At 46.0% G+C, this 23,355-nt stretch overlaps 2 protein-coding genes across 2 annotated transcripts in view; both read right to left on the bottom strand.

The window, feature by feature from the left end:
* The window catches only part of bcl2a (BCL2 apoptosis regulator a), a 38,991-nt gene extending 27,901 nt beyond the window's left edge, over positions 1 to 11,090 (bottom strand). Inside the window, exon 1 of the mRNA XM_049014216.1 lies at positions 8,795 to 11,090. Coding sequence (XP_048870173.1) covers positions 8,795 to 9,352 — 558 coding nt within the window. The 5' untranslated portion in view covers positions 9,353 to 11,090. The remainder of the gene's footprint in view (positions 1 to 8,794) is intronic.
* Positions 11,091 to 15,893: 4,803 nt separating this feature from the next.
* LOC125742230 (vacuolar protein sorting-associated protein 4B-like) lies at positions 15,894 to 22,930 on the bottom strand. The gene is made up of 11 exons (XM_049014056.1): positions 22,451 to 22,930; positions 21,698 to 21,809; positions 21,154 to 21,307; positions 20,744 to 20,802; positions 20,535 to 20,654; positions 19,669 to 19,825; positions 19,120 to 19,268; positions 18,739 to 18,820; positions 17,979 to 18,198; positions 16,857 to 16,997; positions 15,894 to 16,673 (listed from the first exon to the last, which is right to left on the bottom strand). Exons 1-11 carry the CDS (start codon positions 22,472 to 22,474, stop codon positions 16,572 to 16,574), a joined length of 1,320 nt encoding a protein of 439 aa, XP_048870013.1. The 5' UTR covers positions 22,475 to 22,930; the 3' UTR covers positions 15,894 to 16,571.
* Between the last annotated feature and the right edge of the window lie 425 nt (positions 22,931 to 23,355).

Raw genomic sequence — 23,355 nt, 5'->3', positions numbered from 1 at the left:
TCAAGCTGATTCCGAAACATCAGACTTCCCAAAAATATTACTTTGAAATTTCATATCCCATGCAAACTGGAAAAAAACTGCCTTTTACGAGCAGCTAGCCGCTCAGTCTGACGGACTTTAAAAACGCCCTCGGATGGTGTGGGCTGTTCGTCCGAGGAATCGCAACTCCCGTTTCACAACATTTTTGTGGTTCGTGTTCTTTATAATGCTACTGCAGAAAGTAATTATACTGCCCTCTTTTTTCCCTCCTCGTTTTGTTTTTCCTGACTTCTGTGAGAGTCAAGTCTTCCCAAATCCGCAGAGACGTATGTGTGCTGAGCACTGGTTACACGGTGCAACTCTCCCGCTTCTAGGATTGGGACATTTCTCTCCTGAATTCACTGTTTAAAAGCAGTCTCATCCTGTTTTTCCCAAACGTCTGCTCTCTCTCCCGCTCTCTGTCTGCTTACCATTCTACAAAACTCACCTGCTGCTGTTACAATGGAAGATTTATCTGAAGGAACATCCCTTTTAATTTAATGATATAGCCTGTGCTACCTAGTTGATGCTCAACCAAATTAACTGATATCAGACGACGTTCATACCCACTACAACCATCCAGACACAGGATTTTAGTTTCCGTCAGCAATATGATGACCTTTCGAGATGCAAGTGTCGTTTCGGCTACTACAAATATCTAGAAGGTTCTGCAGAATCAGAAACTATTTAGGAATCCAAGCATGCTCTGCCTTCCCCCAGAAGTTTCTATAATTCATCGCAGAACTAAAACGGCTGATGAACGAAATAAAAAAATCATTAAATTATTTTAACTTTAATCGTAAAATGCCTGGCATCAGGGCAGCCTGAAACTTGCAAGATTTTATTTTTAGTTTAGACACCAAAAAAGAAAGGGAAGTATCATTCTGAATTCATGAGAGAGCACGAGAGGAAAAGCATTTTCACATCTTATGGAGACATTATCCAGATTTGCTGGTGGATTAAGGTTGGGTCTTCTCACACCTCGGTCAGTCACTTGGGACAGACGCGCAGCGTCGGGTGGACTTCTGAATAATGGATCCAGGCTGATGGGGGTGGCTTTGGAACGCCGCTGGTCACCCGCGTCCTGAGCCGTTGGCCCCAACGTGTTGTTGTGGGAGCTTGAAAGAGGGGCATTCATGTTTGGAGCATTCCCGGGCTCTGGCTGGCCCGTTGGTAGGAAATGCTTTTGAGATTACAGGCCTCACAGTGTCGAGTGTAAATAGTGGAGCAGATGGCAAGCCACAGAGCCAGACTTGACCTAGAGGTACCAGAGAGGGGGGAAAACTTGGCTGTTCCCACCCCCCCCGTGCTTGGCCAGAGTAACACTCTCTGTGGCGGGATGCTTTATTCCAGACCCTTGTCCAACAGGCGACCGTGTTCGGATTTCACCAGAGCATCTGGAACTCACCGCCAGCCCTGCTTCCGGGGGACGGGGGGGGTGAGAGATACGACCGCCAGAGTCGCCGCGACTGTTTTCACTCAACTTGTTGCTCTGCTGAGACGTGCAGAAGAGGGACAGCCAGCTAGGGAGGGATTTTTATGTGTGTTTAAAAGAGCGCACGTCCAGCATATAAGGCCCGCATTTTACAGTCCCATACATTGGCAGTTTAACTGCGGAAACACTGAAATCCAGGTAATAAAAGAGTGCGTTATGAGGCTGATCTTTCTGCACATCCAGATGTTATAAGGGGCTGCGTTCTTTAATTAAAAATGAAGACATGGGGATTTCCAACTTCCATCTCACACAAATGCGAAATTAAAGCCCCATCCACGTCTGTGAGCGAAGGCAGTGATAGGCGTCCAGGTGATAGGTCGTGTAAATAGAGCTCCAGGATCCGGCCGGACTCAGAACCAAAGCGGTACCATTAAGAAGGGCCAGACTTGGGACAAAGCAACACAGAAACACAGAGTTGGTGAGGAGTAGAGCTGCATCATGAGGGCAGCTGACGCTCTGTCTGTTGAAACCCATCCAAACACCACCCCTCCCCCCCCCCCATCTGTCTCTCGCCTCCATCCACGTTTCTCACCCAGGCCAGTGATTCACATTCATGTTCCCCAGTCTGTTTCATGTTTTTCTTTCATGGTTTTACTTATTATTTTTTTTGGGGGCGCGGTGGATGGTTAGAATTTACTGTAAGGTGCTGCTATCTTCCAGGGATGACAGCTCAGATTGCGGCTAAATCGACCTCATTCTAAAACTTTCTGGTGACCAAAGGGGGGTCTCTCACGCAAATCCAATGACATGCCTATGCTGAGAAAAGATCACTGATAGGTCACCGCCTCTGGGGTCATAGCCATAGCCTGCCCTTTACTTAAACCAAGAAAGACAAACAGGTAACCCTTTATACTCAACCCTTATGACAGCCACTCCCAGGGAAAAAACACCCCACTAGGAAGTAGCTGTCAGTGAAGGAGTAGGTTTGTACAGCCTAGGTACTCCAGGCTGGCTACTACATGTGGACCTCTAACCCCTGACCCCAAGTGCTTTGTATTAATCTGCCTATTCGGCACGGCATAAAGCCAACACCTCCTCCACTGTGATGTGTTCTGATTACAAACAGGTGCTCTGGATGCGTGTGTGTGTGGGGGTGGAGTTGGGGTGGGCGGGTGGGTGTGGGTGGTGTTTGCCCACACTTGGTTGCTGTAAAAAAGCCTCCCCTCCCAAACTTCACCCCCTCCCCCGGTTTCATATTACACAGCACAGCACGCCGTACATAATGGTGGATCCTGACCATACAGAGGCGGCGGGTTCGAATTACACGAGCGACTCACCTATGAATCAAGCCAGGCCTCAGCTCCAGGGGCCGCGTTATCTGTGATCTTTCATCAGGGACAAACACGCTGCCCCAAATCTAATAACTAATTATTACAGAATGTCAAAAAACAGAGAGCTACAGTGATTCGATCATCTTATCCTTAAGCAGATTCACCCACAGGTGTGGATGCATGACTCGATTAAATAAGGGAGGAGGACAACCTGGTGTTTACATTTAATGACCACGGACAAGATAACCAGAGAGAGACAAAAAACACCCCAAGATGGGGGAATTACACGCAGAAGTGTGGGGAAGACACACTGTACTGCAGCACCGAAGGGATTTTCACCCGAGAAATCAGATCACTTTCATGTTTTGATGAGTAAAAATTTCTTTCTGAAAACAAAAGGTGGCAGCCCTCCGCCGCCACTCTCTGATTGGCTGTGCCAGGCGGTGTGCAAAGGAGGTGATTTATCATCTCCCGCTGCTGAGGGCCCCCAAATGGGGAGGGGTGGAGGGGTGGGTTTGTACTCCACCATGCGGCTCGCTCAGCAGTGTGGTCACATGTCAGTACGGCATAGGTGGCCTCCACCCCCGTCCCCCTGCATCAACCCCCCCACCCATTTTCCAGGTGCGCACCCCCAGCCCCCGTAACCGCCCCTCCACTACCCACATGCACAAAAACAAACAAACACACACCGTGAAACAAAAGGGCACTTTCAACCAAAAGGAAACAGGGTCCGATTGAAACCTACGTCTCCTCTGGGGGGGTGACACCCACTCACCCAGCGCACACCCCCAGCATACGGGCCATATGCTCCATCACGTGTATATGTGTGGGGGGGGTCCTGCACCACCCCCATGACTGTATGCATATGGTTCTGGTTTTCCATACTGGGGACAGTGGTTCCAGTCCACTCACTGCCTCTTAGATCAACAAGACTTCATGCACATAAAAACAATATATATTACAAAAGACTCTGGATGTATTTAGTCACCAGGGAATGTAGAGGAAATCTATTATACTCTGCATGGCGAGAGGCGTTCTTGTAGACTCTCGTCCAGCAGACAAACACGTCATGAATAGGAAAAATAAAATGCCACAGTTCACTGAAAGTCTCCCACCCCAAAGCCCTTGTTATTTTCTATACACCCCCCATTGTAATCCCACCCATCTCCCACACACTGTCAGACCCCCCCAAAGCCATGTTACAGGTCACCTGTGCTCCTGATCATGTCACATGCAGATGCCCCCCCGCATCAGCCTGAGCTGACAGATAACATGCTTGACATGGGTCTGTTTTAAGGCATCGGTCTCAGGAAAAGAAAGCCGTCTCCCTCACCCTCTCCTTGTCCCGCTCTCCCTCAATCTCTCACCTTCTCCCCGTTCCTCTTTTCCTCCATCTCTCTCACCTTTCCCATTCCCTGTGTGTATCTCTGACTCCATCTATCTCACCCTTTCTATCTCACTCTCTCCCTGTCTCTCTCCCTCCTTCTCTCATACTCTCTTTCATTCTCTCCCTCCCTCCGTCTATCACCCTCAACCTGTTCCTCTCTTCCTCCATCTCTCTCACCTTCTCCCTTTCCCTGTGTGTATCTCTGACTTCATCTATCTCACCCTTTCCATGTCACTCTCTCCTTCTCTCTCTCCCTCCTTCTCTCATACTCTCTCTTTAGTTCTCTCCCTCCACCTCTTACCCTCTCCCTGTTCCTCTCTCCCTCCATCTCTCTCACCTTCTCCCTTTCCCTGTATGTATCTCTGACTCCATCTATCTCACCCCCTCCCTCTCTCCCCCATGCTCTCACTGCACTGTTGAGTCTAAGCTCATGTCATAGACAAAAAATTGGGTGGGAGGAACAGGAATGGGAAGATGAGAGTGTGCGCTGTCTCCATTAAATGCTGCTCTCTCTCCAAACAAACACACGCACACACACACGCAGGTATAAAACACACATTCAGCATCCTTTTCTGAAACAGAGGCATAAAGATTACCACTTCCCAGTGCTGGATTCATCCGACACTCAGCCACAGCGCCTATCAGCCACAATGTAGCGGTGATGGGGCACAGACTCCTGACACAAGCGAAACTGCAAGTAAGCCGTGATCACTGCCAAGACCAGGAATGAGACAGATGGCCTGGGAAACCCCTGGATTATGGGAACAGGGACCGTAAAAAGCTACCTGTTTCACTGACAACAAGGACCCCGAAACGAGAGTACTGGATTACAGAATAAAGGTCTATCATTCATTTTTCTACATACCGTATTATTGTAATGATAAATTGATTTTTTTAGTTCACTAAGCGCCATTAAGCCCTGAAGTAATTAACACTAACAGAAAACTGAATATCTCTTAACAAAAAAAGACATTCGCTAAATAGAGCTCAGCTAATCTGCAGCAGTCAGAGCCTATCTGGCTGTAGACATATAAGGCCACGCCCACCTAATTTGCATAACATAACCAAAGGTCTATCAGAAGCATGGGAATGCAAAACCGCGACTGAGCACGTGCGCAGGAGCCCGTGCACGGCAACAAAGCGGCCACTCGTGGCTCTGCCTCTACACGCCAACCGGGGAAGGTCCTTTGAGACATCTTCCGCGTATCAGATCTGTCGAGGGTTTTTCCAGTGGGAAAAGAAAAGCCTCCGTGTTCAGGATGCACGTGAGGTAAGGAATGGAAGAGCAGCTGTGCATTTGAGCTCTCGTTTGAAGCCCCAGGCAGCTCTTCTGTGGTGCCGGTGTTCTACGTCACTCTCTACTCCTCTGTTATGTAGACTTCACGCATCTCAGGGTTAACCGGCAACGAGTCGCTTTGTGGGTGAGTGAAAGCGGGGAGGATCTCAAACGCGTCACCCGCCTGCTCTCGACCCACACTGCGCACCAAAGCTACAGATCTCGGTTTACAAGGCACGAGGCCGCACCGTGAACGGTGTGTTCACCAGGGGGGGGGCTGGCAACTCTTAGCCAGCTCAGTTAAAGAATAACATGTGTGTTTACCCACCCTGGGGTGGATGAAATGCTGGTCTGGAAGATTCCATCAAGACCACGGTTTAGAGGGAGAGGGGGTGTGGCTGTGCCAGTGATGACTAGGGCATGTGTTTGGATTGATGCTCCACTGTCAGAAAAAAAGAGCACCAATTTGTACCTTGTCACTGGGGCTGTACCTTCAAGGATATGCCAGTTGTACCCTGCAGGTAACTGTGGTACGGAAATGGACACTGATGAATATCTTTGTACCATTAGGGGTACCTTGTACCTTGGGGATGTTCCTCAGAGTTCATGTCTGTACCTTAAAAGGTAGAATTACCTACAGCTATAGGGTACAAATGCCTGACCCTTGAGGGTACAGCCCCAGTGAAAAGCAGAGGTACAAATTCTGACAGTGTGGTGTCTCCCCACTGAATGACATCCTTAATAGTCCTCCTTGTGCTTCCGAACCCACAACCTATTCTCCAGCAAAATCATGTGATCTTCTTTCAGTGCTTAAGACCTTCCCCTGGTCACATGACTGCTGGGACTACATGGGCTACATGTGTTACATCCATAAAACACGATCCGGAAAGGGCGGCCACCAAATGCCATCACCGTTGGAGGAGAACTGAATGAATACTGTCATTTTCAAAACCTTTTTTGGTTTCTGTAATGACTGCAGACAATCTCAGGTCATGCTTTGAGAAGCAGTAGCCTGAACAAAAAAGTATGGAGCAGTAATGGATTTAAAAAAATGAAAAATAAATCATATCAATTTAGGAATAGGACGATGGGTAAGTGGGTCAAAATAATTGTAGGTGCCTCATTATGGTGCTAGTCATGCCTTCTGCACAGAGATAATTAGATGTTAAAGCTTCCAGACAAGGTTTAACAAACATCAGTAACTGTGAGGTGGAAACAACTATGAATTACTGGTGAGGTGGAACGTTTCTGCCCCAGACGGAATCCACCCAAACATGTTTCACTCATGCGTGCTGTTTGTACGTCTTTCGCTCGAACCCGCTACTCAGCTTCATGCCCAAACGTATGAGGTCTTCTACCTGACCTTGAAAAACCAATGATCGTTCAGATTGCTCTCAAATAAGCATGGAAAAAAACCCGTCTTTGACATCTCGAATCATGATCTCAGAAACATTTCACGGGGTATTTTCAGACGGTTACCACTGCACGCCTATTCTGCCTAACTCCGTTACAGAGGATTAACTTCGTTTACATGCATATGTGCCGCTAAGAAGATTACCTCACCTTAGACAAAACTAGAAATTTCCAGACACTGAATTACAGGGAGAGGCTTACTGCCATTTCTTAACGCAGCATGGAGTCGGGTATCCTTGCAGAAAAACCAGAGCAGAACGTCAGCTTTGCCAGACGCACGCTGAAACAGACTCCCATTCCTTCATCCCAAACCGCCAATCAGATTAGAAGAAAAAAAAAACACCTGCAACTTCCCAAAAAAGATGCTTAGAGCTGATCTCCCGCTGTCTCACTGATGCACCGACTCTGACAGCCTGAATTGCCTAATGGGATCAGAGACGGAACACCCTACAAAGTGAAATCAGGAGCACAAATGTGCATTTCCGTGAAAAGCCAGACACCAGCCGTGCGAGTTATCACTGTGATGCGGGCTCCTTTCGAAACAGGCAGCCAATCAAAGAAGCCGCTCCGACTGAACCATTCGCATCAGCAACCTTAGCATCCTTCCCTTCAAAGACGACTCAGCTGGTTGTATGACAGCTAAAACATACCTTAAATGAAATAAGAGCCATAAATTAGCAGCTGATTGTTCCTCACCCCCAGACAAAGAACCAGGGAATAATAATTAATGCAAATGCATATTAAAATCCCCTTAAACCAACTCTGAGATGATTATGACCCAATTGCAATGCGGCTTGTCACCCGAAGGGATGGAGGAGGAAAAAAACGAACGTGAGCTGTTCACAAGGACGCCGATGACCCTCGGGGATAAACGACACGCCTGGCGAGCCCCCCTTCCCAACGCCCTTCCCAGGGTTTCTTTTACAGGATGCAGCTCAGGTGATGCCAGGAGTGAGAGGGGTCTCTGCAAAGCTGTCGTCAGCTATCACCCATTCGGACTGGTGTCACGTCAACACTTCAGTGTCACATATTGGACACGCCTCCTGCTATCACACCCAGTTCACAACCGCCCAGGATGGACCGTTACGGCGTGGACCCTGACTGACCAGCGGTCCAGTTTTACTTTACTACAAATGTATACACCAGACAGAGGTTCTGGGGCTTCAATCCTGCATGCTTTTGGCCAGACCTTTTACCAAGTTTCTTTTTTTAAGATATAACTCCATCAATAATGTCCGATTAGGTTTATCCGGTTCGTCGGTGGCATAACGGATCTCTATGGCGCATTTACTCGATCGCGTGCTTTAATCAGATCGCTCCTTAGCGGTAGTGAAAGCTATAAACCCAGAGGAGCCCCGAAAAAATCCCAGCCTGTCGGGGACGCCACGGAGACTCTGTGCACACAGCCGCTGCGTAATTACTTACGCTCAGCGTAACGTAATTATAGGGCGGACTTCAAACCCACAACAAGAGAAACAGCCTAGATAAGGAATCGGAGCGGTGTCCGGTATTTCCCCAAGCTTCATGGTGTCACTCCCATTTAAAACGGTGACATTTAATGCAAAAGATAAATTCGGTATTCACGATACTAGTACATCTATTGCAGTTTATGAGGGTTGCATGGGAAACTGTACGATAAGCGCACATATTTTTCACAATTTACTCGATTTGGCGCAAAATCAAAGAATGCATCTTTGATTACGTGATGCATAATTATATTGTGTGGTAGGTGGATAATATTTACCCTCAGTAGACCTCGAGAAACAATAAGGCGGGTATTTCAAATATGTCTTTGATTGCGATGGCCTCGTTTGGGATATACACGGCGCAGCTCACACTCGGACACAGCAGGGATTTGGGTTTTCTTTTCTTTTTTTTGGGGGGGGGGGGGGTTAAGAAAAGTTAACCGTATAGTTTAATTTAATTAGACATACCCAGCCACCATTTTCCTGGATCCAGTTATGGAGCGGTCCGTTCAGGTACTCCGTCATCCAGTGTGCAATGTTATCCACCTGGGACGTCATCTCCCGGTTGACACTCTCCACGCACATGGTGCCGCCGAACTCGAAAAACGCCACAATACGGCCCCAGTTCACGCCATCGCTGAACAGCTCCTCGATGACGGCCGTGAAGCGGCGCTGCGCCGTGCTGGGCGTGATGTGCAGCTCCTCGTGCATTTCTGAGAAGTCCCGCTGGAACATCCTCTCGATCTCGTCCCCCGCTTCGCGCAAGACCCTGTGCAGCCGGGCGTGTGGATCAGACCTGGGCGTCCGGCTGCGGACAGGCGATGCGTCCTCTCCGCCGGCGGCAGCTGCTTGGGACCGGCGTGCCAAAACTTGAGAGCCGGCAGCAAAGGAGTCCACTGATCCATTATTGGGAGAATCGGTGTCCCCGACCGGCTGGAATTCCCACACATAGCCCGTTTTCAGCAGTTTATGGTATATATAGATCTCTACAATATTTCGACTGTCGTATGGGACGTCGTTAGCCATCACGGCTTCAAACTGGTCCGACAAAACCAATTTTTCCTTTTTAATTTATCACACAGAATTCATTTCCCCTATTAATTTCGATCAATTACTTTTTATTTTTATAATCCGCTGTTGGGATCACCGGAGGATATTCTTTGTAAGGTATTGGTTCTGCAATTCTTCAGACATTTGGAGGTGTGCGGTATTCTTCCTGTTCCTCAAGAATACGCATTCAAATGTTTAAATACAAGTAAGGCGCTAAAATGTATCTCCGCCGCAAATGTAATAAATATGCAAACATGGTGAAATACCTAGGGTGGTGAGGATGGGGAGTGTGCGCGCATACGCGTCCCCGCCAGATCGCGGTAACTTTCAGCAGCTAAATAACTTACTGTATGGAGCAAATTTAATCCAGCGCAGTAAAAGCGAAATCCGCAAGGAATGCCCGATGTCGGTTAATGATACGCCCCTTCGAGCAACCAGAAAAATCCTTGGAAAAGTAGTTTCCCGGTATCGTTTGAAATGTATCCTCCTTATTGTCAAGCCCTTTAGAAAGTACAGTGCCCGCTTGGATACACAGGTCGAGATTCTGTAATGTGTATTTTTGCCCGAAACAGTTGCTTCCCTTTCTGGGTTAAATTACTCCTCTGACATTTGCCGTGTGAGAGAAAAACGGAAGAGAGCGCATTAGCTAGCAGACAAGCTGTCGACATGCATTTATATTCCATCCACATGAGGAGAAAAAAAATAAATACAAGGAAAGTCCAATTTGAAAACCCGTTTAAGGTTGTGAGAAAATTCCAAGTCCCAAGTCACTATACAGTCATTAGGCTCACGACCTCGGCGAGAGGGAGGGTGAGAGTGAAAGAGGGAGAGAGAGAAGCGCACCGACGATCGTCTGGAAGAGCTCGCCCGGACTCCGGGCTTCTGTTACGGGTTTATGCTGTGAGGTATTTCCTCTGCGTCACGCCATTCATTTTTTTCCGTCTCTGTGTTGGAGGACCTGTCGCTCCGACGGACCGTTTCCCGCGGCTGAGATGGGGATCGCCTCCCGTTCGCTACTTTATTACAGCGGATTATTATTTACTAATAAAGTAGCATTTGACCGCTCCGTTGAATGGTTCCTCGAAAAAAAAAATTAATACAAAATATGCGAGTTTCAAATGTTCGTGTGCTTGGTGTAGGCTAGGTGATCGGCGCGTTTTGCCTGAGATTGTAGCCGAGAATAGTACGTGGAGCAGCCACGTTTTTCATGATGGCGTGCAGCTGAGCAAGTTTCCCGAGTATCGGTGGGGATATGCGGACAGGGACCGCACTGAACCGCAGTCTCGAAGCTCGGGCTGTCTGTGCTTTTACTGCACGGAGATCCAGCGCGAGGGGTTAATGCGGTAGCTGGATTTTTCCCGTTTTCTTAATACCATGTGATTTTTTTTACCTACTTCTGTTAGCTCATTTACGATGCGTCTCTGCACGCTGCTTTTTGAGTATATCTCCCCACATCAAAGGCTCCCTCTCTGAATTCCTAATCAGAAACGGAATTTCTAAATCTCACAACACCCTTACATGCTGTATCCCCGACAGCCTGCTTGTAAGGCTTACCTACTATATTCACCATACAGAATGGAGGATTTCTTGCTTAAAAATACTTTTTTCCCCCCATAGGCAGAACCTGAGATCAGGGTCTCAAGTCCAGGCAGGTAGAGATAGCCCCATGAAATCTAACCCAGGCACAAGCGCGATCTGGGATGTGCTTCGTCGAAGAGCGGATAACAGTATGCTTGCCTGCCGTAATGTGAATAAGAGTGCTTTTTCTTCTGAGCATGCAGGGATGATTTGGGGGGGGGGGGGCACAAGGCCACTCCCCGAGTCGATCTCATAACAATGGAGGGGAGCAAGTCACCCCCACCCCTTTGTCGGTTATTTTAATGGGATACCAACAGAAACGCTGTCGGGCGACGTTAATAGGGGATGTGCGGGGGCCGAGATAATGACAGCCGTGTCATGAATGAGCGGCATGCTGTGGTAAACTGCGGGGAGAACTACTGGGAATACCGTAACACCAGAAATCCTGGGAGACAAAGCGTGTTTACATCAAAGTACAACACAGTACGAGCGGCTCCATGAAGTGTATTTCTTTTAGATTTTTGTCTTACTTGTTAAGAGTTCATTGCTGATGCCAAAACATTTATGAAATCATTTTACTAAAAAGTAGGTGTTCAATTTTTATGTTACATTTCAAAAGAAATTATTCACAAATGTGAACAGACTATTAATCACTGGACTTTCTGGCTGGAATTTCTTCATTAATTATGCTTACCGTTTAGAGAAATCGAATCCAATTGCCCTTTAATCATGACATTACTTATACAGGCGCTACAGAAACTAATACTTAATATTTTAAAAGCTAGAAACGTTTTCCTTACTCAGCACAACCTGATTATGGTCTTATCTGGAGAATATTAAATGATTAATTACACAAGATGCTTTGAAGGATTATCCTGCTGCCTGTAATGATTAATAAGCGGCAAAGTGTCTACTTCAGGTTTCCTTTATCGCTGTTACATGACGTCATCTTTTGTCGCCTTATAAAAACAATTACAATAATTTACATTAATAAATGACGCCACCCCACTATAATCTTAAGTGGCTGTATCCTATGGGAATCACAGGTCTGTCAATATCAGTATAAATAAAACAGGTAATTCATATCATAGCCACTATTTACCTGAACTCAAGTGTAAAGTCAGTGTGTTGCTGTTTCAGATACACAGAAAATTAACTGCACTGTAAATGACATTTTGAAAAGGAAAAAATCCTTTTATATTTTCAAAACCAATCCTCCTGATGTATTCCATAATATCTGTTAGATCTGTATTATGTTACGTCTCCTGCTTGTATGTTTGCTATGCGTTTTCACATGTATAATCATAATCGTGGCGTGCTGAGAGCCGGTGGAAGGATTTGTCTTAATCTCTTAAGCATCTTGCTTGAGCGGCCGTTGACACACAAAGAAGCTACACGTAGCGTAAAAGCTTTTGTTGCTTGTGGGAATTTTCGGGGGGGGGGGGGGGGGGATTGTTGAAATTATTTACTTATGTCTTTCAGACAAATAACAGCTCAAAGACAAGCTAGGAAACTAAGAGAACGTTTTAATGAAATGGAAACAGGATGAAATTTAGTGATAATGTATTGGTGGTTAATTCATTATACAGACAATATGCAAATAATATTGCACATTTAAATACAGTATTTTAAATCTGCTGAAAGAATGAAATCCTTTCTCTTGTTTTCCGCCGCTATCTGCCTTATGCTGCTTGGATTCGGCTCTAGGCTCCCCTGTGGGCAAAACAAGGATAATATTCCTGATGAATGGATGGGGGGATAGATGCATAAAAGAATAAAATAACTTGAGAATGGCCTGACATTTAAAGACATCAACTTGCTACCAAAGGCAGAAATAAAGTTAATTTTGGTGAATTTATTCAGTATGTATACAGAAAAATTATATAACAAATGGATAAATATATCTTTTGTTTCGCTTTGACAAATGAGTGGTAAAAGTTGGAATTCTATGGGGTATCCCAATATTTAGAAAATGAGTGAGCAAGGCTTTTACTGCCCTCTACAGTATAGTTTTATACTGAATTACATTATGAACCTTTAATTTGTGCTGCAGGCTGCAACTTTGACTAGACGGCACATGTAATATTAATAAGATTTACTTTATTTGCCATGTGGACATAGTTCAGCACCAGGCGATTGTTGTTTATAGTTACATTGTAAAAGTCTACATGCCAGCGTCACTGATATCACAAACACCCATCTGCATATATGTATGAAATTCAAGTCAAGGTTTCCAAACAATGGAGACCACTGTGTACATATTGGGGACTCCATACCTGTGGTTCAGTGGGTTAGGATGCTGTGATCAGAAGGGTATAGGTTCACATCCCAAGGTAAACGAGGTACTTGTACATATCTAGGAATAAAAAGAGATTAATAGAATAATAAGCTTTTCTTGATTGGCAGACACAAGCCAGTTTCTCCACTTTTGTTCCACATTATTCAATTCAATTTTATCTATATAGTGGATTTTCACAACATTACATCGTCTCAAAGCGCTTTACAGCTTCCCTGCCCAAAGCCTCCAATGAGCAAGTCAGCGGTGACAGTGGCAAGGAAAAACTCCCCAGAAGGAAGCAACCTTGGGAGGAACCAGATTCAAAGGGGGAGCCCATCCTCCAGGGGCCGGCAGAGGACGTCAAATGAGCAAGATGACGAAGTCCCAGTTCACACTGTCACAATTTTAACATTAGTGTCTCTAAGTGGGGGGCAGGCAGGTGCTGGTGCTGCTTCAGATAGCAGGATGAACAGTGGTACAGCAGCAGGGCGTACAGGAGAGACGTCACAGGCAGAAGGGCGAGTGGGCCAGAAAGACTACAGGATAGTGCTTTATGGTTCTTCATAAAAAGGTCTAAATCATAATGATGTCAACTTCTTAACTGTCTTTTTCAAGGCAGTTCATCATAGCACAGAAAAAAAAAACATTTCGCTAACTGGGGCCAAATTGGATTTTAAATGATCGACGCAATAATGCTTCCAGCCCTTAGCCTAAAAGCTAAAAAGGAGGCGTAAAGTTTGTGTTCCCAACCGCCTTGGCCGACCGATAAATGATTACCTAGAGAGAATCCAGGCCAAATGCGAAGGTGCAGTCTGCCACACATATCAACACCCATCGCAAAGATGTGATTTGTGCTGGAGTGTAACTTAAAAGGATATTAGAATTTAGTGATTAGTTGTCATTGCTGACACATCACAGCTCACAGTGCACAACAACGAAATGTGTTCTCTGCATTTAACCCATATGTGATCTGTGATAAGCGACGGAGCAGCTTTATGGACAACAGACTTCGGGAGTAAGAAAAACACGGGAAAGACAAGGGAAGTCCCCTCCATGACAGAGAATGGAACTTCCCTGAATCGGTGATTTATAACGTCCTATGGGCAGCATTTAAACCAACTTCAGCAGTTTGAAACTCAAACTTTTTCGATTTGATTTCTCGTTCATGGCTGTGCTGCAGGCACTCTGAGCAGAGTCGCGCTCGGTGGGTCGACACCACTCCCACGCAAAAACGCCAGCCGGTAAATGGTGGAAAGGGAAGGAGCATAACAATGGAAGATGAGAGAATGGAGCAGTACAAACCCAGACATCACGGGAGGCATGAGGAATAATTATACCCTCTCTTATGCCCTCATCCTGAGGGGGCATTGGAAGGACAGACTGAGCTGAAAGGTGCTTCTCAAAAGCAGGGGCCAATCTATGGGCGTCGTTATGTTCGATCACTCACACCAATCTTCCTTCAAAAAATAAGCCAAGACCCAGGTAAACTTGACTTAGCCCCTGGTCCTTTCGATAACTAGAAACACCACTGGAAGAACCTGTTTTTTAGGGTGGGAGGGCATAAGAGAGGGTATAATTAGGGTTGCCTCACGTCCCTTATAATACGGGATCATCCCGCTTTTGATGAATAAACTACGGTATTACCCGGACGATCCTGTATTATATGGGACGAGTGGCAACTCTAGCTGTAATTGATAGATAGGCCAGTATTATTATTATCCAGCGATATGTTTTGAATCAGCCAATGACTGGGGACGAGGCACTACAGGGACCTATCAGCTTTCAGCTGGCACCAATTCCCCTGTGCCCCCCCACCTCTGTATATATCCCTGCTCATTAGGGCATTTAGTGCAAATGTAACCGGTGTGATTTTGCGTTGTGTTGTGCACCGCAATTCAAGACTCCTAATCGAACTGGTTTATTCTGTAAAAAGAACACTGCAATGATAGCACTGTTTGCTTGCGAGGGCAGTTCCAAACTCCGCAAACTTGTATAGCAATATCAATTAGTGTAAATATGTCCCTGTGAAAAGATGAACACTGCAATCACAGCACTGTTCTAGAAATACAGAAACAATCACTTTACCACACACACATAACTTGGTGGCTGCCTACTTGTCTAGCAACATAGCCTACGGGCCGAGGTACAGAACAGATAGAATGGATATCCAATTATTCAACCTCACAAAACTCAGTCCATATTTAAACTCGTACAGGTACATGTACTTTAATACAACAAAACTATCGATAAAAGTAAACAATTTTCTAAAAGGAGACACAATTACAAGCACGACCTACCGCTCGCGGGCACTTCCAAACTGCGGGAAACGCAAAGTGCGTCGTTTTCTTAAAGGCAACTGCCGAAATATTTTAGTTACAGAACACCAAACCAAAATGCGCACGCGTATATACGGCTCTGACACAGTGGCAAGTGGAAATATTTATTATCTATTTTACACAAATATGGCAGAGATATAAAATAGCAGGGCCCCGAGTCGGATGTTAACAGACTAATCGAGAAAGCACCTAGCCCTTCTCCCTGCAGTAAGACATACCTGAGTACACCGATCACACCTACAGCACATGAGATTCCTTCAAAATGGCCACCGGGGGCATACGGAGGCATAACAGCAGCCTGATCAGTGAGGCACACCCAAAAAGACAGGTTTGATCAACATTTTATTTACACATACAGGATGAGGCAGGTACAAGGGTTCAGGTGGAAGGTGGTGTCCTCCACACGTGGGTACCACACACAGACAATCCCCTGCTCCAAGGGCAAAATCAACACCATTATATAAGCTGCGGGTTTAACAATGTAAAATGCTCTGTGCTTGGGTCCATGTTATTCTGTGCCATGCTGTCCAGATGTCCACACCATATCCTATCTCATTGGCTTCTGGGAGAGCCCCACCATGAGGAAGGGAGCCTGCTTTAGACATAATCAGGCTGGAAGAAGTGACCCAGACACATTGTGTTTAATCTTATTTTGAGATTTTTTTCACGCTGAATATAAAAAGACCTTAAATTCACACACCGTAGCCCATTAAAAATACAAAGTGGAAAATAAAATACTTAACCAAATCATAGTTTGCCCTGTCACACATTCTGTTCAGATCTCACAAGTGTACCACTAAGAACATTCCATAAAGATCCCTACACGCTGCTGCCTGCCAATCTGATCCCCTAAAGATTTTCCCAACAGAGTGTTTTACGAGGCCAAAGCCCTTCTGAGAGCAATTAGGAAACTCCAAAATGGAACCGAGTGCAGGTCAGGCAGGAAGAGGAGAGATGGACGGAAGGAGAGCATCCGTCTGTTTGGGCAAATCACTACCGTGTGTCAGCCCTCCTGGCCAAAGTCCTCTGTGAATTTCTTCAGCTTCTCGAGGTCCTGCTCGTTCACCGTGGGCTTGGTGTTTGAGAGGGACCTCAACATGTCCGTCTGCAAAGGAGCGATAAGTCACTCAACAGGAAACACCAAGTTTCCCCAAGTATACAAACTACCGCAGTTGTTCTTGGTGTGTTAGATAAGTAGAGCAAACATCATCTGGCACCCTCTAGTGTTGGTATACATTACAACATGTCATTTGAATTCTATGAATGTGGCGGTTTGACATTTACTCACCATGTCGACCACTGGCTCCAGCAGCTTCTCTCCAGGGACCTCCATCCACGTCATTGCTACGGCGTTGAGGTCACTTGGCAAACAGGGGGTCAAAAGGTCATCCACCACTTCGTTTGGGTTGTTCCATGGCGCCCCACGTACCTGTTTATTAACAATCAGATGGTGTTTTACTGCAAAAAGACAGATTCGATGGAGCAGTATAATTTACTTCAGGGATTCAGGTTAATGTTCAAAGCATGCTCCTTCCTGAGACTTCAACCTTCTCTCCACTTGCTGCCCAATAACCCTACAGGTAGCCACATACCTAAAATGACACCCAGACCAAACAAAATGGAACACTTCAACGAGAACAACCTGCCACATAGTTCATGACATTGCCACTTTGTTCTATCACGCTACAATTCTAAAGGGCACAGAATATTTTCAATGCAGAGGACCCAGACTTAAATAACCATACTGTGGCAAATGTGTGGGTCATTTCAATAAAGGAGATGACAGCTCTTTTAAAATTGATGTTGCTCTCTTTATTAACAGCCACTATTGGTTTAATACTAACTGAGGAACCATTTAAAATAGTGTCACGGTTAAATGCTAATGAAATACATGCATTCCATGGCAAACATACTGAAGTTACGACATTCACTATCAAAATAAATACACAAATACACTTTAATTGACACTATTTGCACATATGCATGGTGCAATGCATAGCATGCCAGTAACTGCATAATTACTACCCATAGCTCATGACCATAGGTGAGGGTAGGAAAGTAGATCCTAGAAGGTTGCTTTCAAAAACCCAATGCGTTCATCCGGTGGATCCTTCGTAACTCGGTGAAACAACGACGCATTTCTAGACAGCATAACATATCCCAAAATTCATTGTGTGGACCTTCAAAGGACACATCCTACAAAGGCTACATAGACCACGTCCTTCGAAGGATCCAGCCCCTGAATTCCTGGCATGTATGCCTGCCACCACTGCATTACTAGCACAGCGTTCTACTTTGAGCTACAGGAGCTAATTAGTTAGGTAGTTGTTAATTTTTTAAGTGATACAGGATAAGTGCGTTGTGAAAAGCATGCATATCTCACAGCGTGAAACACACTCTGGGCACGCACCTTCTTGAAGTGCGTGGCGGACTGCACCTTCCGTACTGGCTGCATGAGCGCATCCCTCACCACAATACTGATGTCCGCCCCGGAGTAGCCTTCTGTTTTCTGGCCCAAGGCCGAGAAATCGGCCTCCGTAAGGCTGTTGGGGGTGGAGCCTAGGTGCAGCTTAAACATGGCGGAGCGGGCGTGCTCCTCAGGCAGCGGGATGTAGATGCGCTTCTCGAACCTGCGGCACATGGCTGGGCCTCAGAGGTGTGGGGGAGGTTTGCCAGGTATTTTCAGGATCTACTTTGGATCTAAAAACAGAGTGAGGGAACCTCGCCTAGGAAAACCATATCAAGAGGTGTTCATAAATCCTGCACTAATCTTCTGATTAGTTCACTAAGCAGGTAAGAGCTGAAGGTAGAAGGAAAGCTGGAAGTCCCCCAAGTTTGCTTTACAGGCATCTGCAAAGCACTGCGTCATGACATTTCACTAAAAGCCCCCATAAACAGATGGGCCATCTTAAAACCACATCACCTCGTCAGGCTGTTCTTTACTCATGTCTTGCTCAGGGGTCATCCCAGAAGACCAGATTGATCACACCTTGAACCACACAGTCAAGTGTCACGTATGTGTGTGTTTCATCACAGTGCCATTTCCAGTTATCTCCTGCTGCTCAGTCAATGCAAAGTAGGGTAACCTGATAACTGGAGGAAGAAGTCCCAGGATAGAATTCACTGGGGCGAACATCTCCAGATCATTTCAAAATACTGGTGGACATTACCGTCTCCTGATGGCGGAGTCCAGCGTCCAGGGAATGTTCGTGGCTCCCAGGACAAGAATTCCTTCATTGTTGTTCCCAACACCTGAGTTAATCAGATAATAACCACCACCATAAGCCACTGATTACACACCAAGCACAACACATACTTCATTTACCATCTTAACATGTTTTAATTAAACTCATAAACATCCTTCAGAAAGCACTTTGGGTTAAAAAGAATTCTGCCAACTCGACTCCAGATGGTGCCGTTGAGATCTAGGGGTTTCCCTTCCCCGATCATGACGTGTGCTGGGCACGAATCCACATTACTGTCAGTATGAATCCAACCCCGCCACAAGGCGAAGGCTCAGTCTGCGCTTGCGGTCTGTCTGGGTTCCTCACCCTGCATCTGGACCAGGAACTCAGTCTTGATGCGCCGGGCTGCCTCGCTTTCAGTCTCACTGCGTGAGCCGCACAGCGAGTCGATCTCATCAATGAAGATGATGGACGGCTTGTTCTCCCGTGCCAGGCTGAAGAGGTTCTTCACCAGCCTGGGGGAGAGGCACAGAGAGAGTGAACTGGAGGAGGGCCAAAAGACCGGATGTGCACCCCAGAGGGAACCAACTCATCAGGAGATGCTAGCATCTACAAAACAGCATCTGATTTATTTTAGTACAGAACCTATTAGGGGGCAGAGGGGAGACTAGGATTTTTTTAAGGTGAGCGGCATAAGAGGGACTATAATTCATACTGAGGGGGCAACTTTATCATCAGCCAGTGATATACTTTGAATCAGTGAGTGACGGGGGGGGGGGCGCCAATCAGTCAGTCCCCCTATGGCCCCACTCCTGGCTCAAATCATCTGTACAAACTTCAGGTACACAGAAGGGATCCCTTAGAGGAGAGCGAGTGGGCTACCTAACGACCAAACAAGGGCACCATGATCCTTACTTTTCACTCTCCCCAAGCCACTTGGACACCAGGTCCGATGACGAGATAGAGAAGAAGGTGGAGTTGTTAGCCTCCGTGGCCACAGCTTTAGCCAGGTACGACTTCCCTGTCCCGGGAGGCCCAAAAAGCAGGATACCACGCCATGGTGTTCGCTTCCCTGGGTGCCGCAAACACATCCACACACAAGGGTCATTCATGGTGAGCAAGGACACCGGAAGCTGGCTGAAAATGAACCGAGAAGCATATAGGGTCTGCAGCCCTGCCAGTGACTGTGATAACTGCTGTCTGCTAAGCATAGTTTACAGTACAGTTAGGGGAGACCTGGGAAAACTGCTGAACAGGGTCAATTGTTCGAAGACATATAATAATCTTCCTACATAAACTGGATCCCCCCCAGAAACCACTGGAGTTTATCAAATGAGTACTTTACTTTGAAAGTAAAAAAATAAATAAAAATTGTTGCATTTTTAAACACATTTTAGAAAAATTAAACTGAAATCAACAATTGTTCCCACCACAGGACATAAGGAGCATACAATGTTTCCGCTGATAACGTTCCTCCAGGGTTGCCTACCACACCAAAATGTTTGCCCCTACGGCAAAAAAATATCAATCCGACCAACTGATCAATCATCTCACCCAACACCTTGGGAACTCACTCAGGAAGCCCGATTGTCGCCCCCCAGCCCACATGCACGCATTACGGAATTCAGCGGTTTAACAGCACCATAATATAGTCCTTACACTGTCATATGGATGGTGCTCTTATACAGCACTAATCAGAGGAGCTTATGCAGGTATTTTCTTCTCTTTTTTTGGAGCCATGTTTCTAGACATTCCAGAGTATTAAGTGACCCCCCCCATACCTGTGAATAGGTGTGGAAATTTAATGGGCAGGATGACGGCCTCCTTCAGTGCTTCTTTGGCTCCTTCCAAACCGGCGACGTCGTTCCACTTGACGTTTGGCCTCTCCATGACGATGGCTCCTGTGAAAAGCTCGCGTCATACTGGGAAGGTGGGTGCAGCCCCCCTCCACCCTCAGAATGGTGATGGCAGACGGGGGAAGTATGGTTACCCTGCAGCTGGGCCTTCAGCTTCTTCTTCTCTGGATCTTCAACCTGATCGCTCTTGTTTCTAAGAACACAAGAAGGTTAGCAGGATTTTAATGGGAAAATAAGCAGAGCGCATCAAGATGCGAAAACATGTGGAGAACATGATCCAACCTTCCAGTAATTGGTTCTGTGCCCATGTCCAGAAGGTCAAGGGTTCGAATCCCCAAGCTGCCAGAGTTATTGTGGGTTCTTAAGCAAGGCCTTCAAACCTAACTGCTACTTCAAACCTAACTGCTACTGGATGCTGTCTGACTCCAAACTTAACTCACATGTACACTGCTTTGTTCAAAAGTGTCTACTGAATAAGGCAATCTTGTGTTTTATAATACTTGGCTGCTCACTGAAAGTGTGTGACAGGGATACTTAGCCGTACCCTTTGTCATCTGCCTGGTTGCTGCTTGCTTGTTTGCCTGCATTTGGAATGCCCTCCTTCTTCTTCAGGAACGTCTTCAGCTGCTCCGCCCTGTCCAGGTACTCCTGACACTTGGCCCTCACGCACTGCTTGGCCTTCTCACCAGCTGTCTCATCTGAGAAAGCAGAAAAATCATCCATCTCCTAAGCACATATTCTGGTCAGGGCTCCTGGACCCCATCCCAGACAGCACGTGGAACCAAGCTGGGGTGCACAAAGCCAGTCAATTATCATTAGTGCTCATCAAATGTTTGGCTCTAGTTTTACCGCTCTTAAATGACCAGGCATACTGACATCATTTGTTATTTAGTAATGTAAGCAGGTTAAAGGGTAATAAAGGCCGTTTTACACACTCAGCGTAGACGAGAGGTCCGTTGGTGTGTTGTAGACGGTGCCCAGACAGGTTTCTTAAAATAGCGACGGATTACGCACCCTTTGGGGGGTCCCTGGTTTAGGAAAGGTTGAAAAGCCCGCCTTTAGACGCTGGAAGGTGCGGGAGCGCTTACATTGGATCACATGAAGGAAGTACTGCACGGCATGCTGGTACAAGCGCAGCGCCTCCTCGTAGTTTTTGGCTTTGTCCTCATCTGCTGCCTTACTCGCCAACTCTATAGCTTTCTGTAAAACAACAGCCCATTAAAGCACGGTATGAAAAGAGAGCAGCGGGCAGAAAGAATACAAAGACGTACAGTCTAACTCATCACCCACAGATATTTTTACTTTCAACAACAGTATGTTAATAATGTGTAGTAGACGTCCTGGGCGTTGGATACACACACCGATTATTATTATGGGTCCAAAGACCACTGTTATTATTATTAATAATAATAATTATTGTTGTTGTTGAACTATACAGTGTGGTTCTACTGGATTTATTCACTGACTAAGAGTTTTGTTTAATTTATGGCGTTCAAACCGCATCAGTTAAAACTGATAAAATGATCGGCACAAGCCGTAAAACTCCAATAAAACCACAGTGCGTCAGATAAAGACAAATCACAGCAGCCCGTTTCCTGTTTCATTGTTTACTCTACTGTAAACGAGCAAAAAATAAGCTGCTTGATCCGGAACCATCAGGTCCTCGGCAGCCTTCAAACTTCGCGAAAAGTGTGCTTGGTAATAGATTTTATATTTCGATTGCGGGAACTGACGCCTTTTGAGTTTCTGACTGAAGTACGTATATCATACAGCAACAAAACATGGCTTTTTAAACATAGGCCCAACAAAGAAGCAGATGTCATGTTTTCCTCGTAACTTACCTGTAGATTTTTGGTCGCAGCCATGGGTGCTGGTTAAGGAACGAACAATTTATGGGACGCCCCGATCCTACCACACGTCAGCCTCAAAATTATTTAGTTATCATTAATTATTTACTTTGGACCCTTCAGATAATCGGAATAATGGCTTGGCAAGAAAGAGGACTCTTCCGCGTCCACGGCAAACCTATAAATGTCACTTCCGTCTACGGCACGCAAAAATCTGATGACTCTTCCATTCGGATAGACCTGATCTCACTCTCATTTCAGTAAACTGCCTTATGACAAAACGTATTCTGCCCGAAATCCTATCAATTTCGAAGGCGGTCTTGGTCAGTGACACTGCCCCGACTGGCGGTCGAGGAGCTGGGCTCCTGTGCGATCCTGCGCATCCACAGGTGGAGTACCATTCTGGTCCAGCCGCGACAAACTGCAAGTGGACGGCAGCTTAGGTTCACAGGGAAAATAATTAAAAGCCAGTGTTTGAAATATTTACTCAGAGCACTGACATTGTTCTTTTAATACAGAATTACGATCTTAAGATTTGGCGTTACCTGGTACGTCTTTAACCGCCACTATGGTTTGGTTGTTTGTTAGCCCCTTTGGGGCAACTACATTGCGAAAGGCTCTGTAAATGATTTCAATAATGAATGGAATGTAAATTAATTCTAAAAGTTTCCTTTGGTTGTGGTCAAATTACAGAGACCCAAGCTGGGAGTGTTCTGGGCCCATGCTTGTAGTGTTTAAAGAAATTCCACAATAAAACCGTTTTACGGTTGCTGTGTTTGGCGTGCATTTGTTCTCATTATTTTATATCACGGTACAAATGTCCATTTTAAGACGCATAGTTAAATGTTGTTTCATAAAAACTTGGTAACAACTTACACATATATGACTTATTTTAGTCC

Source organism: Brienomyrus brachyistius, chromosome 1 (genome assembly GCF_023856365.1).
Source record: "Brienomyrus brachyistius isolate T26 chromosome 1, BBRACH_0.4, whole genome shotgun sequence".
In the NCBI taxonomy this organism is placed as follows: domain Eukaryota; kingdom Metazoa; phylum Chordata; class Actinopteri; order Osteoglossiformes; family Mormyridae; genus Brienomyrus; species Brienomyrus brachyistius.
This window is presented reverse-complemented; position numbering and strand designations above follow the sequence as displayed.

Coding starts and splice junctions, on each gene's coding strand:
- LOC125742230 (XM_049014056.1), bottom strand. CDS start 22,474: ATGGCTGCGACCAAAAATCTACAG. Junction 19,269..19,668: donor TGGCTTGGGGAGAGTGAAAA/GTAAGGATCATG, acceptor CCTCTCCCCCAG/GCTGGTGAAGAACCTCTTCA. Junction 16,998..17,978: donor CCGCCACGCACTTCAAGAAG/GTGCGTGCCCAG, acceptor GTTAATAAACAG/GTACGTGGGGCGCCATGGAA.